The following is a 12,092-nucleotide window of genomic DNA, read 5'->3' as shown; positions in this document are numbered from 1 at the left end:
CTTGAAAGCCTGTAGGAAAAAAGTGCTATATTGTGCTTGAAGCCATCTTTTACTCTGAAAGCAAGTGCCATCCAGATACACCTGTTGAGAAGATATTTTCTCCTGCTGCATTTTAGTCAAACAGCTGAGTGTGTCTTGAAGTTGTTTTTTGATTTTTAACAGGACAAGTGTATTTTCTAAGACCTCAAACTCAGGAGTGGCCATGGGGTAAATCACCGCTGCACACATGGAATGCATGCGCAGCAAATACATTTCTCACCCTGAACCAGGGGTTGTTCCCCCTGGGTGCACACGGGAATCACCAGGGAGGCTTTTAAAATTACCTAAACTCAAAAGGCAATAGATAAATGAATTCAGAATCCCTGCGGTGGGACCTGAGCCACAGTGCTGTTTAAAGCTCTCTGGGTGACTATGGGGTACAACCAAGCCCCCAAACTGCTGCTTTAAATCAGCCTCTTCGGGTCAACTAGTGGCAAATGGTTTCCTGAAATGAATGGTTTAAATCAGCCTCTTCCGGTGAACTAGTGGCAAATGGGTTCCTGAAATAAATGGAAAGATTTGCTGCTGGGTTGTGCTCTTCTGATCTTACCTGCATTACCTACTTGTCCTTGCTGAACTGACCTCTGCTACATATTTTATTCCTGATTCAATCCAGTTCTACTCATACCAAATGCATAGTATGCACTAGGTGCCCTTGCATTGCTGAACCTCACTCTGGGGAGAAGTCTTTGCTGAACAATAATTGCATCCTAAAAAAACTCAAAATACTGGACTCGAATGATCCTCCTGCCTTGGCCTCCCAAAGAGCTGAGACTGTAGGCATGAGCCACCATGCTTGGCCTATACTCTAAAAACTTAAAACTATCTTACTTACTAAATTGATGTAAACATGGGAAGACCTAGAAGGTCACCAAAGTGTTAGGACATAAGTAAATACCTTGGAATATTAATATCCATTTGATGATGCCCTGAGCAAACATGTCCCACTTTAAAACAATACAAAACAGTGCTATTATTCTGAGATATAAAGTTAAAATTTTGTGCAAATAGGTAATATTTAAATTTTTATATATGTATGACATTCATGCAGAAAGACGTATACAAAGAAATCATGTAAAGTTCAATGAATTATTACAAAGGGAACACATGTGTGTAACCTGGAAATAGAACCAGCTTCACTGATGTCCTGGCAACCACTTTCGCTCTTTTTGCTCCCCCAAAGTCACTAAGATCTTAAGAGCTAACACTGTAGATCAACTTTGTATTATTATACATGTTTTATTACAGAAAATTTAAAACATACACAAAATAAAAGAAACAGTACAATAGGCCTGTTACCCAGGCTCAACAACAACTAATAACATGCCAATTTTGTATTATCTATACTTCAACTCATTTCTCACATAGACTTTGTTATTTATTATTATTTTTTGTGGTATAAAAAGTGTGCTCATTGAAGGTAAAATCTTGGCTGAGCACAATGGCTTAAGCCTGTGTAACCCCATCACTTTGGAATGACAAGGCAGGAGGATCATTTGAGGTCAGGAGTTTGAGAGCAGCCTGGGCTGCATAGTGAGACCACATCTTTATTAATTTTTTTTTTAATTAATCAGGGGCAGTGGTGCATGCCTGTAGTTCCAGCTACTTGGGATGTTGACATAGCAGGATCCCTTGATTCTACGAGTTTGAGGCTACAGTAAGTTGTGACTGTGCCACTGCACATTAGCCTGGGTGACAGAGTGAGACTCTGTCTCAAAAAAAATAAATAAATAAAGGTTCGACCTTAACTAGCTTTTTACACATAAACACACCCATATAAACAATCCCTCTTTTAAGAATAGAAGTACCAAATTAAAAATCATTAATGTGAATCCATTTTTAACTCAGACTTTATCTTTTAATAAGTTTCTTTTTTTTTTTTTTTTTTGGTAAGATGTGCACTCATTGAAAGGTCTAATCTTGGCTGGGCACGGTGGCTCACATTCGTAACCTCATCACTTTGGAAGCCAGAGCTCAGGAGTTTGAGACCAGCCTAGGCAACATAACAGGACCTCACTGGGACAAGATAGTGAGACCTCATCTCTACAACAATTTTTTAAAAGTTGGGCATAGTGGTGCACGCTTGTAGTCACAGCTATTTGGGAGGCTGACTTGGGAGGATCACTGGAGTCTGGGAGGTCAAGGCTGCAGTGAGCTGTGATTGCACCACTGCACTCCATCCAGAGGGACAGAGTGAGGGTCTGTCAAAAAAAGGTACAATTTTAACTGTACGTGTTTGACACATCAACACATCCATATAAACAATCCCTCTCTTAAAAATAAAAGTACCCAATTTAACAGTTATTAATATTCATGGGAATTACCTAGAAATTTTTTGTTTGTTTTGGTTTGGATTTTTATTGAAAGGGGACACCTAGAAATGTTACTTAAAATCTAGATTTTGATAAAAATAAGCCTGAGTTTTTTCTTTTTTTGAGAACGAGTTTTGCTCTGTCGCCCAGCTGGAGGGCAGTGGTGTGATCTCGGCTCACCAAAACCTCTGCCTCCTGGGTTCAAGCAATCCTCCTGCCTCCCAGGTAGCTGGGATTACAGGCGTGAGCCACCACATTCAGTTAATTTTTTTTTTTTTTTGTATTTTTAGTACAGATGGGGTTTCCTTATGTTGGCTAGGCTAGCCTTGAGCTCCTGACCTAAGGTGATCCACCCGCCTTGGCCTCCCAAAGTGCTGGGATTACAAGCATGAGCCACCATGCCCAGCCAAGCCTGAGTTTTGCCTGATAATTTCTCTTTCTAAGAAAGTACATCATATGGCAGTTACAAGGTCTCTTTTATCTAAAATAAATAGAATTTAATAAATAAAAATTTAAAAAATTTACCTGAGATTAAAGGACAAATCAAAACACATGTGTAATATGCTGTCTGTAGGAGTATATTTTAACAATGACATAAATTATTAATAATCACTAAATGTTATAATAATTTATTAACTAAAATGAACAAAATTTCTATTATGATATCTATGAAAATACTTTCTTAGAGTAAAATATTCTCATATCTTGAGAGGTTAAAAGAAGCAAAGATGTGGAAGTCGATGTCTTATCAAGTACTTACTTATCAAGTAAGTAGCAGACCCCTCTTCACACCTTTTACAGAGTTATCCAACAAGCAATCATTCACACAAGAGCAGACAATTTTCCTAGCTTTCTATTGAGTTTATGTGTTAATGTTGTTACAAAATTTAACTCAATTTTCTTATAAAATTACCTGACCAAATTTTATATATCATAATATATAAAAATTTATTCAGATGTCAAATAAATTTTATATCATAATATTATAATATATAATGATATCATATTATGATGAGTTCCATTTACATTCAGACAATTTCACTAGGCAGTGTCTACCACTAATTCTTTTTTCGTTCCACTATTTGCACAGGCAGCACAGCTGGGAAAACACAGACTCACCCAACACAGTCTCTTCCCCGTGTCTTTCTCCTCCTCAAGGAATCAGTTCATCAGTCAATCAAGTCATTTGGGACTGGAGGCTGAGTACTCACTAACATAGAAGGTCTCATTCCTGCATGCTTTCCTCAGCAGAGGGGGAGACAAGAAGGTCCTTTTAGGGGACACTTGCTTGGACATAGACTAGGCTAGTTGGAGGGCTCTGACCAGCAGAGACAGACTCCGCCGCAGTAGGAAGGGATGAGGCAGCTGTTCTGAACCTGGAGCTCCACCACATCTTGTTCCATCTCACTGAGGCAATTTTGAGAGTCTGCCCTGGAATGCGTCTTGCTGGTGGATGTTGAGAAACAACGTGGGCTTTGATGGGATTCAGGTGGTGTGTGCGGTGTGAAGACAGGAGCTGATGTTCAGAATCTAGGCTGTTTTTCTTGTGATCAGTTGATGGTTTACCTGTTTGAAACCAAGTCCATTTTCAGTAGGGAGCTTGAATAAATTCCACAGAACAAAATGGTGCTCCCAGGATGACTGAGGAAGGGTGAGAAAGGGGGAAAGTTTTTCCACCTAGACTTTTTGCTACCTCAGGAATCAGGGGCTGATTAGGTTAGCACTGGCTCAACCTAATCAATTCAATTTTATTGCATTTGATCTAATTATATTCCCCATTTTTAAGGTAGGAAGGGCCATTTCATTTGGTATTTATTTTTTCTCTGCATTTTTATTTCATCATATAGGTGTGGGTCTAATACAATCAACCATAATTTAACATTTGTTGTTTCCAAGCACTTAAGAAATTATAATATCTATGCATACAATGTTAACACTATGTATAATAAATTCTCCTTCTGGGCAAAATGTATAACATACGTCAATATAGGCATGTTTAATTGTGCATCTTGAAAGGTGAACAGGATCATAAAATCTTCCAGGTAGGAACTGAAACAGAAATTGGAAGAAAAGATTCCTCGATCTTCCGATCCCTGTGCTCCCAGTTCTTTGTTTTCTTGACACGGTAAGAGGACCCTGAAAATGTATCCCCTTAACTGTGTCTAGGTCCCCAGTAGAACTACAGCAAGAAACTTCTGATTGAGGCTCTAAGAAGCGGCAGAAATGAGAAAACTCTTCAGCCAATAAGAGTAAGCCACGCCCAGCCGAGGGAGGTATAAAAGGCATGTCTTTCAGAATAACCCACACTCTGCCTTTGGACGTGTGAGAGAGCGCACCTTTGACTTGAGCTTCAACATGGGAAAGGGAAATGAAGACCCCGATCTCCACTGCTCCTCCACCCAGTGCTCCACTGACCAGCCCGCTTTCCAGCAGATCTCCTTTACAGAAAAGGGCTCAGATGAGAAGAAACCATTCAAAGGAAAAGGCAAGACCGCCTTCTCCCATTCCAGTGAGAAGCACATACAAAGGCAAGGTAAGGCCTTGGGCTGCTCCTGTGGAGGCTGGAAGGAGGGTTGGAATCAGGGACACTGAGCTATATGTCTTTAGTAGGGTTTTATTTTGAGATTTGGGGATGGGAAATGGCTTAGTGCTCTCAGAGGACTTTGAGAAATGTGTTCACTCGTGACACTGGCAGAAGAGCTTCACATGAAAGACTGATCTGCAAAAATGCATCAGAGATAGACTATGGGACTCTTCCTAGGGAGAGGTGACTCATCTAAACTTTCTTTTGCAGCAGGATCAGAGCCCAATCCAAACAAGGAGAATTCTGAGGAAACCAAGCTCAAGGCCGGGAACAGCACTGCTGGATCAGGTAAGATTTGGCTCTTTCAAGGTGAGAAGGGACAGGGTAGCAACACAGGCTCCCCTGGCAAGGAAACTGGGAGCTCCTTGGCAGCCAGGGCCGTACAGATCCTGGACACTGGAGAACAGAAGAGAGCTGGAGTTTGCTGGTAACCTCAGCTCCTGTGTGTCCAGGATGGACTAGGAATTTCAAGGTGTTCAGTTGGAGGCACTTTCTCAAACTTTCATTGTGTTCACAGAACCAGAGTCCAGCTCATACCGGGAAAACTGCAGGAAAAGAAAAATCAGTTCCAAGGACAGCTGCCAAGACAGAGCAGGTAGAATCTTGGTGTTTGTTGTTGTTGGTGGTGGTGGTGGCTTTTTTTGTTTTTGGTTTGCCCCAAAAAGCAAATAATCAGGAAACTTATATGAGGCTGGAGCGGAAAGGGAGTTACTTATTGACAAGTAAATTTTTGAGATCTTAGCACTCTGAGAATATCTGGGGACTCACAAGCGGTTCAGCCTCACTTCATTCCAGTGCTGAGATGGACGGGAAGAAGTGGGAGAAACAAGTGGGGTTCACCTGGGTGCACAGGAGGTCCTGGAAATGAGGGTCTGTGGGGACTGCTCTGATGAGTCTCTCACATGCTTTCTTTGCAGGGAACTGTTCAGAAGAGGAGTGCAGCTTGACGTTGAATAAAAAATCAAGATCCTCCACCGCTGTGCACAACAGTGAAATCCAGGAGACCTGTGATGTCCACCATAGGGGACATTCCAGGGTTCGCACTGGGCACAGCGAGCGGCATAGGTCTCGGGCCCTAGGAGTCCAAACACCGTCACTTCGAAAAAGCTTGGTGACCTCTGTGCGAGCTATGTCAGAGGCTGTTTATCAAGACCTAGCCCAGGTGTGGGCACAGCAGATCCATTCTCCACTGACCTGTGAGCAGCGGATACTGCTCACTCAGCTCCGGGGGCCTCTGTGTGCCCAGGTGCAGACCTTGTATTCCATGGCCACCCAGGCAGCTTATGTCTTCCCTGCTGAGAGCTGGCTTGTCCCAGCCACAATGCCTGGTCCTGGGGATTCAGCCTTGGAGAGAGAAACCTATCCCTTCCCTGGGCAGGAGATAACTGAGCCTGTCAGTGGATCAGATAAGGCTAAGCTGGGAGCACCCTGACCCTATTCAGCAGAGATGCAGCTCTAGGAATGAGAACAAGGACCTGCTTCTTCTCAGATTCTTCCAGATGACCAGCAGTGACAATTTTAGACACACTGTGTTAATAAATGACAGAACCTGAAGAAGTCATAGGAAAGAAACTTGAGCGGTATACTCAGAATGCTGAGCCCTGCATTTTGCAGACCGCTAAGGCTATAGACAAATTTTATATTTCATGTTAGACATTTGATGCCTTTTGGATGTCTGATGACAGTCGTGCATTTCTATATAATCAGAAAAATATTAGATTGTAATTGTGAATTTGCATATTTTAGATTGTAGAAAAGTAAATATAAAATTATATGCTCTTTTTTTTTTTTGAGACAGTCTTGCTATGTCACTCAGGCTGGAGTGCAGTGGCACAATCTTAGCCCACTGCAACCTCTGCTTCCTGGGTTCAAACAATTCTCATGCCTCAGCCTCCCAAGTAGCTGGGACTACAGGCATGTACCGCCATGCCTGGCTAATTTTTTTTTCTTGTATTGTTAGTAGAGTTTTGTCACGTTGGCCAGGTTGGCCTCGGACTCAAGTGATCTGCCAGCCTCCGCCTCCCAACGTGCTGGGGTTACAGGCATGAGCCGCTTTACCAAGAAATTGCTTCTCTTTTAATCCAGAAAATGTTGTAGGCTCTCACTCTTCCAGCCTGAACCCATGGAGTACTAATATCCACAAACCATTAGTAGCACTCCCTGTGGGAAAATGTCTATACATTTTTACAGTTTGATATAATTATAGTAAAATTACTATGCAAGCTGTTTACTTTTAATATTTCTACATAAAATTTAAGTCAAGATATATTAAATGGTAAATGATTGTACTTATTTATTGACCTGTCTCATGTTTTATTTCATTTTAAACATCCTGAATTTATATTTTATTGTATTTTATACATTTCAATTGATTGTACTGTATTGCAGGATATGACTACAACACAGTGTATTTGTTATATTTGATGTATATTCTACTTGTATTTTGTACTGAGATCATACAATCTTTCATTATCTAAGTGTATTAATGACTTGTTTGGTTGCTTTGTAATTTTCACTTTATGTAATAATGAAATAAACATTAATGTTGTTTGGAATTTTAAATTTCTTTCATATGGAATTTGTATTTAATAAAGATGTGAAAAAGAGAATGTCTTATTTTCACTTCTGCATCATCCTAACCCTGACCTCCCCACAGTCCACAGCTCTTGTCATAGTCCGGGAATAGTGTTCTGTCACTACAGGAAACGGGGCCAATTCAATGGTAATACACAGATATAAATTGGAGATAGAGAGATTTTATTCTCGAGCACTGCAGTAGAAAAGAATCACAGTAACGCGAGTCACACAATTTTTGGGTTGACACGGCTTATGAGTTTTGCTTACACTACGCTGTAGAATAACTCTGAAATAAATTTATGTCTATTAAACAAATGCACATACATAAATAACATGTCTAAATAACAATATACATATCTTAATGAAAATGAACTTCATTGCTAAAAATGTTAACACACAGATACACACAATGGGATCATATAATGTTGAAAAATAGAGATGGGGAGAGGAACAGAAACAGAGAGAAAAGGAGGAATGGAGCGAGAAAAGGACAGATGGACAGAGGGACATTGGAAAGGAGAAAGTGGGGAGGGGGGAGGAAGGGAGGTAGGGAGGGCGGAGGGAGGAAGGGAAGGACAGAGAGAGAAAGGGAGCAAGAGACAGAGAGAGCAAGGCAGAGAGAAAAGCGGTCTTCTGCCTCCAGGACCAGCAGGACCTCGCACTCCCGGAAAATGCTGGGTGCCCAGTGCAGGCTGAGTGCTTGGCCCACAGCCGCGTCTGCCTGCGGGGCGCTCACGGGCCCTCCGGATCGCCCGCCTGGGTCATTTCATCCCGGAGCGATTCGGACGAATTCCGCCTCCCGAGGAATGAGCGAATTGCCCAGAGAGCAATGAGCCAAGACTCGGGTGATTGTCCGTTTTTCATCCACGTGGTTCACAGATGAGATAGCCCCACCTTGAGCCTGCAACAGAGCGCGAGGGGGATAGTCCCGTCCACACAGGAGTCACACTCAGGCCCACCCCTTTGCCCTCTGCAAGGGTGCCTGTTGCTCATGTGTCTCTGGCCCCCGAAAGCGTGACCATGTTGACTGTTTGTTTCCCGAGCTCTGTGGGGACCCAGAAACCTCCAGCGAAGCGTGGAAAAGCAGCATCCTGTCTTCGCTCTCCTTTCCAGTTTCTAAACAGGCCACAGTAGAGACTTCTCTTGCTGCAGGAAACAGGAATCCGTGGTCAGGCCGTGATGCACGGGACGTTTCTTTTCTCTGTAGTTTCGCTCTCGTTTTCTACATGAAAATGAACGAGATCCACACCCCTGCGTGTGTGAGACTATCACGGCAACGGCGACATCCACAGGCATTGCCGCCTTCACGGAGAGGGCCTGGAAAACTCAAGACTGTCATGGAAGTTCAGTTCCACACTCCACCCTTCAGGGTGGTTTCTGCCTGAAAACTGGGAGTCAAGACAGCGGCTTCCAGTTTCCATAGAATTACTGGAGAACCTCAGAGAGCCAGCCCCAAAGCCCCTCTTTCCCCTCCAGTCTGGCCCTACACCCACCCACCCCACAAGGCCCTGGTCCCTGTGGTTTTCGGCTTCGGAGGGCGGGCTACCCCGGGACCTTGGGCCCCGAGCTCATGCATGTTCATAACGGGGTGGAGGTGGCAGGTCTTTCTAAGGGTCTCCTGGCTGCACCTGCGCCCAGTGCACAGGCCGGCTGAGGTGCCCGGGAGCCCGCGGGCCTCTCTCTGCCCGTGTCCGTCCGTGAAATTCCGGCCGGGGCTCCCCGCGATGGCTCTCCCGACACCTTCGGACGGCACCCTCCCCGCGGAAGCCCGAGGACGAGGACGGCGAAGGAGACTCGTCTGGACCCCGAGCCAAAGCGAGGCCCTGCGAGCCTGCTTTGAGCGGAACCCGTACCCGGGCATCGCCACCAGAGAAGGGCTGGCCCAGGCCATCGGCGTTCCGGAGCCCAGGGTCCAGATTTGGTTTCAGAATGAGAGGTCACGCCAGCTGAGGCAGCACCGGCGGGAATCTCGGCCCTGGCCCGGGAGACGCGGCCCGCAAGAAGGCAGGCGAAAGCGGACCGCCGTCACCGGATCCCAGACCGCCCTGCTCCTCCGCGCCTTTGAGAAGGATCGCTTTCCAGGCATCGCCGCCAGGGAAGAACTGGCCAGAGAGACGGGCCTCCCGGAGTCCAGGATTCAGATCTGGTTTCAGAATCGACGGGCCAGGCACCCCGGACAGGGTGGCAGGGCGCCCGCGCACGCAGGCAGCCTGTGCAACGCGGCCCCCGGTGGGTGTCACCCTGCTCCTTCGTGGGTCGCCTTCGCCCACGCCGGGGCGTGGGGAACGGCGCTTCCCGCACCCCGCGTGCCCTGCGCGCCTGGGGCTCTCCCCCAGGGGGCTTTCGTGAGCCAGGGGGCGAGGGCCGTCCCCGTGCTCCAGCCCAGCCAGGCCGCGCCGGCAGGAGGGATCTCCCAAGCGGCCCCGGCACGCGCGGATTTTGCCTACGCTGCCCTGGCTCCCCCGGACGGGGCGCTCTCCCACCCTCAGGCTCCTCGGTGGCCTGCGCACCCGAGCAAAGGCCGGGAGGACCGGGACCCGCAGCGCGACGGCCTGCTGGGCGCGTGCTCGGTGGGACAGCCTGGGCCCCCTCAAGCTGAGTCACAGGGGCAAGGTGTGCTTGCGCCACCCATGTCCCACCGGAGTCAGCGGTGGGGCTGGAGCCCGAGGTCGCCAGGGCGGCGTGGGAACCCGAAGACGGGGCACCTCCGCCTCCGAAGCTCGCGACCCCGGAGGCCTCCTCGTCAAGCACAGATGCCAGCCATATGCAGGCGCCTCCCAACCGCTCCAGGAGCCGGGGCGCTCGTCTGCACTCACCTCCAGCCTGTTAGATGAGCTCCTATAGACCCCAGAGTTTCAGCAAAAGGCACAACCTTTCCTAGGTCCGGTGTCACTGGGGGAGCTGAAGGAGGTGTAAGAGCCCGCTCTGCTGGAACCACTCCTCAGCCAGGAAGAACACCGGGCTCTGCTGGAGGAGCTTTAGGACGCGGGGTTGGGGCGGGGCGGGGGCAGAGCGGCGGCCTCTCTTTCGCGGTGAACTTCTGGCTCGGTATGGAGAGGCGTGTCTTCTCTTCCAGCGGAGCTGTCTAGGATCCCTGAGTTCCAGGTCCGGCGAGAGACTCCACACAGAGGAGGGCTGTCATTCTTTCCTGAGCATCCCCGGGATCCCAGGGCCCTTCCAGGTACCGGGAGGTGGACTGTCTACTGCGCACGCGCGGGTTTGCAGGCAGCAGCCCAGGTTTTCTAACTAGCCCAGGAGGAGCTCTCATCCCTTTTTCCCCCGCGTTCTTCAGTCGGGTTGGCGGAGACCTCAGTCCGCGAGACACTGGGCCCGGACAGAAGCCAGGCGAGTTCTTTCCGCAGCTCGACTCCTCTGCCCCTTCGCTCACTATCACTTGCCAACCCGTGTCCCGCCAGCCTCCTCGCCAGCACCATGGAGCGCCTTGCAACTAAATAAAGACCGGAGACCCCGCGCAAACCGGGGTGCTGCCCTTTCGAGAAGGCAGGCAGAGATGAGGACGGGAACAGAGACAGAGTGGGACGGAAGGATGGAGCCAGGAAAGCATGGATGGACGGAGGGACCCTGGAAGGGAGAGAAAGAGGGAGGGAGAGAGAAAGGGAGGAAAAAATCGGGGGAGGGAGGGAAGAACAGAGGGAAGGATGGACCGAGGGACAAAAGGAGCAAGAAACAGATAAAGGAAGGCAGACAGAAAAACGGTCTTCTGCCTCCAGAACCAACAGCTCCCAGCACTCCAGGAAAATGCTCGGTGACCAGTGCAGGTTGAGTGCTGGGCCCACAGCCCCGTTGGCCGGCGGGGCGCTCAGCGGCCCTCCGGATCGCCAGCCTGGGTTACTTCATCCCGGAGCGATTCAGACGAATTCGAATTCCGTTTCCGAAGGAATGAGCGAATTCCCCAGAGAGCAATGAGCGGAGACTCAGGTGGTTGTCTGTTTTTCATCCACATGGTTCACAGATGACAAATCCCCACGTTGAGCCCTGCAACAGAGCGCGAGGCGGATAGTCCCATCCACACGGGAGTCACACTCAGGCCGACTGAAGCGTGATTCTGGATTCCACGTTTCTTTGCCCTCTGCGGAGGTGCCTGTTGCTCAAGTCTCTGCCCGCTCCCCCCTCCCCGAAAGCATGACCATGTTGACTGTTTGTTTCCTGAGCTCTGTGGGGACCCAGAAATTTCCAGGAATGCGTGGAAGACCAGCATCGTGTCGGTGCTCTACTTTCCAGTTTACAAACAGGCTATATTGGAGACTCCCCATTTTGCAGGAAACAAGAATCCATAGTCAGGCCGTGATGCACGGGACGTTTCTTTTCTCTGTGGTTTCACTCTCTTTGTCTACATGAAAATGAACGAGATCCACACACCTGCGTGTGTGAGACTATCATGGCAACTGTGACACCCACGCGCTGGCAATAGAGTTGGCATCCTGATCCCGGGACAAAGGTACTGACGGACATCCAGACACACCCCATCACAATCACTAGCAAATCCACTCCCAAACAGACACACACGGGGGCACGCGCGGGAACACAAGCATACACACAGACACACAAAGACACAGACA

At 47.8% G+C, this 12,092-nt stretch overlaps 1 protein-coding gene across 2 annotated transcripts; it reads left to right on the top strand.

Annotated features, from left to right (window-relative positions):
- The first annotated feature begins 4,517 nt into the window (after positions 1-4,517).
- FRG2 (FSHD region gene 2) lies at positions 4,518-7,494 on the top strand. Of its 2 annotated transcripts, none has more exons than XM_054485364.1 (4): positions 4,518-4,884; positions 5,146-5,223; positions 5,453-5,530; positions 5,853-7,494. In XM_054485364.1, the coding sequence occupies exons 1-4, from the start codon at positions 4,707-4,709 to the stop codon at positions 6,365-6,367; spliced, it is 849 nt and encodes a 282-aa protein (XP_054341339.1). In that variant the 5' UTR covers positions 4,518-4,706; the 3' UTR covers positions 6,368-7,494. The 2 variants fall into 2 exon arrangements, with proteins under 2 accessions (XP_054341339.1, XP_054341340.1); XM_054485365.1 differs by having other exon boundaries at positions 4,707-4,884; positions 5,149-5,223; positions 5,853-7,228.
- The last annotated feature ends 4,598 nt before the right edge of the window (positions 7,495-12,092 follow it).

The sequence above is a fragment of the Pongo pygmaeus genome, chromosome 3 (assembly GCF_028885625.2).
Source record: "Pongo pygmaeus isolate AG05252 chromosome 3, NHGRI_mPonPyg2-v2.0_pri, whole genome shotgun sequence".
Classification (NCBI taxonomy): domain Eukaryota; kingdom Metazoa; phylum Chordata; class Mammalia; order Primates; family Hominidae; genus Pongo; species Pongo pygmaeus.
This window is presented reverse-complemented; position numbering and strand designations above follow the sequence as displayed.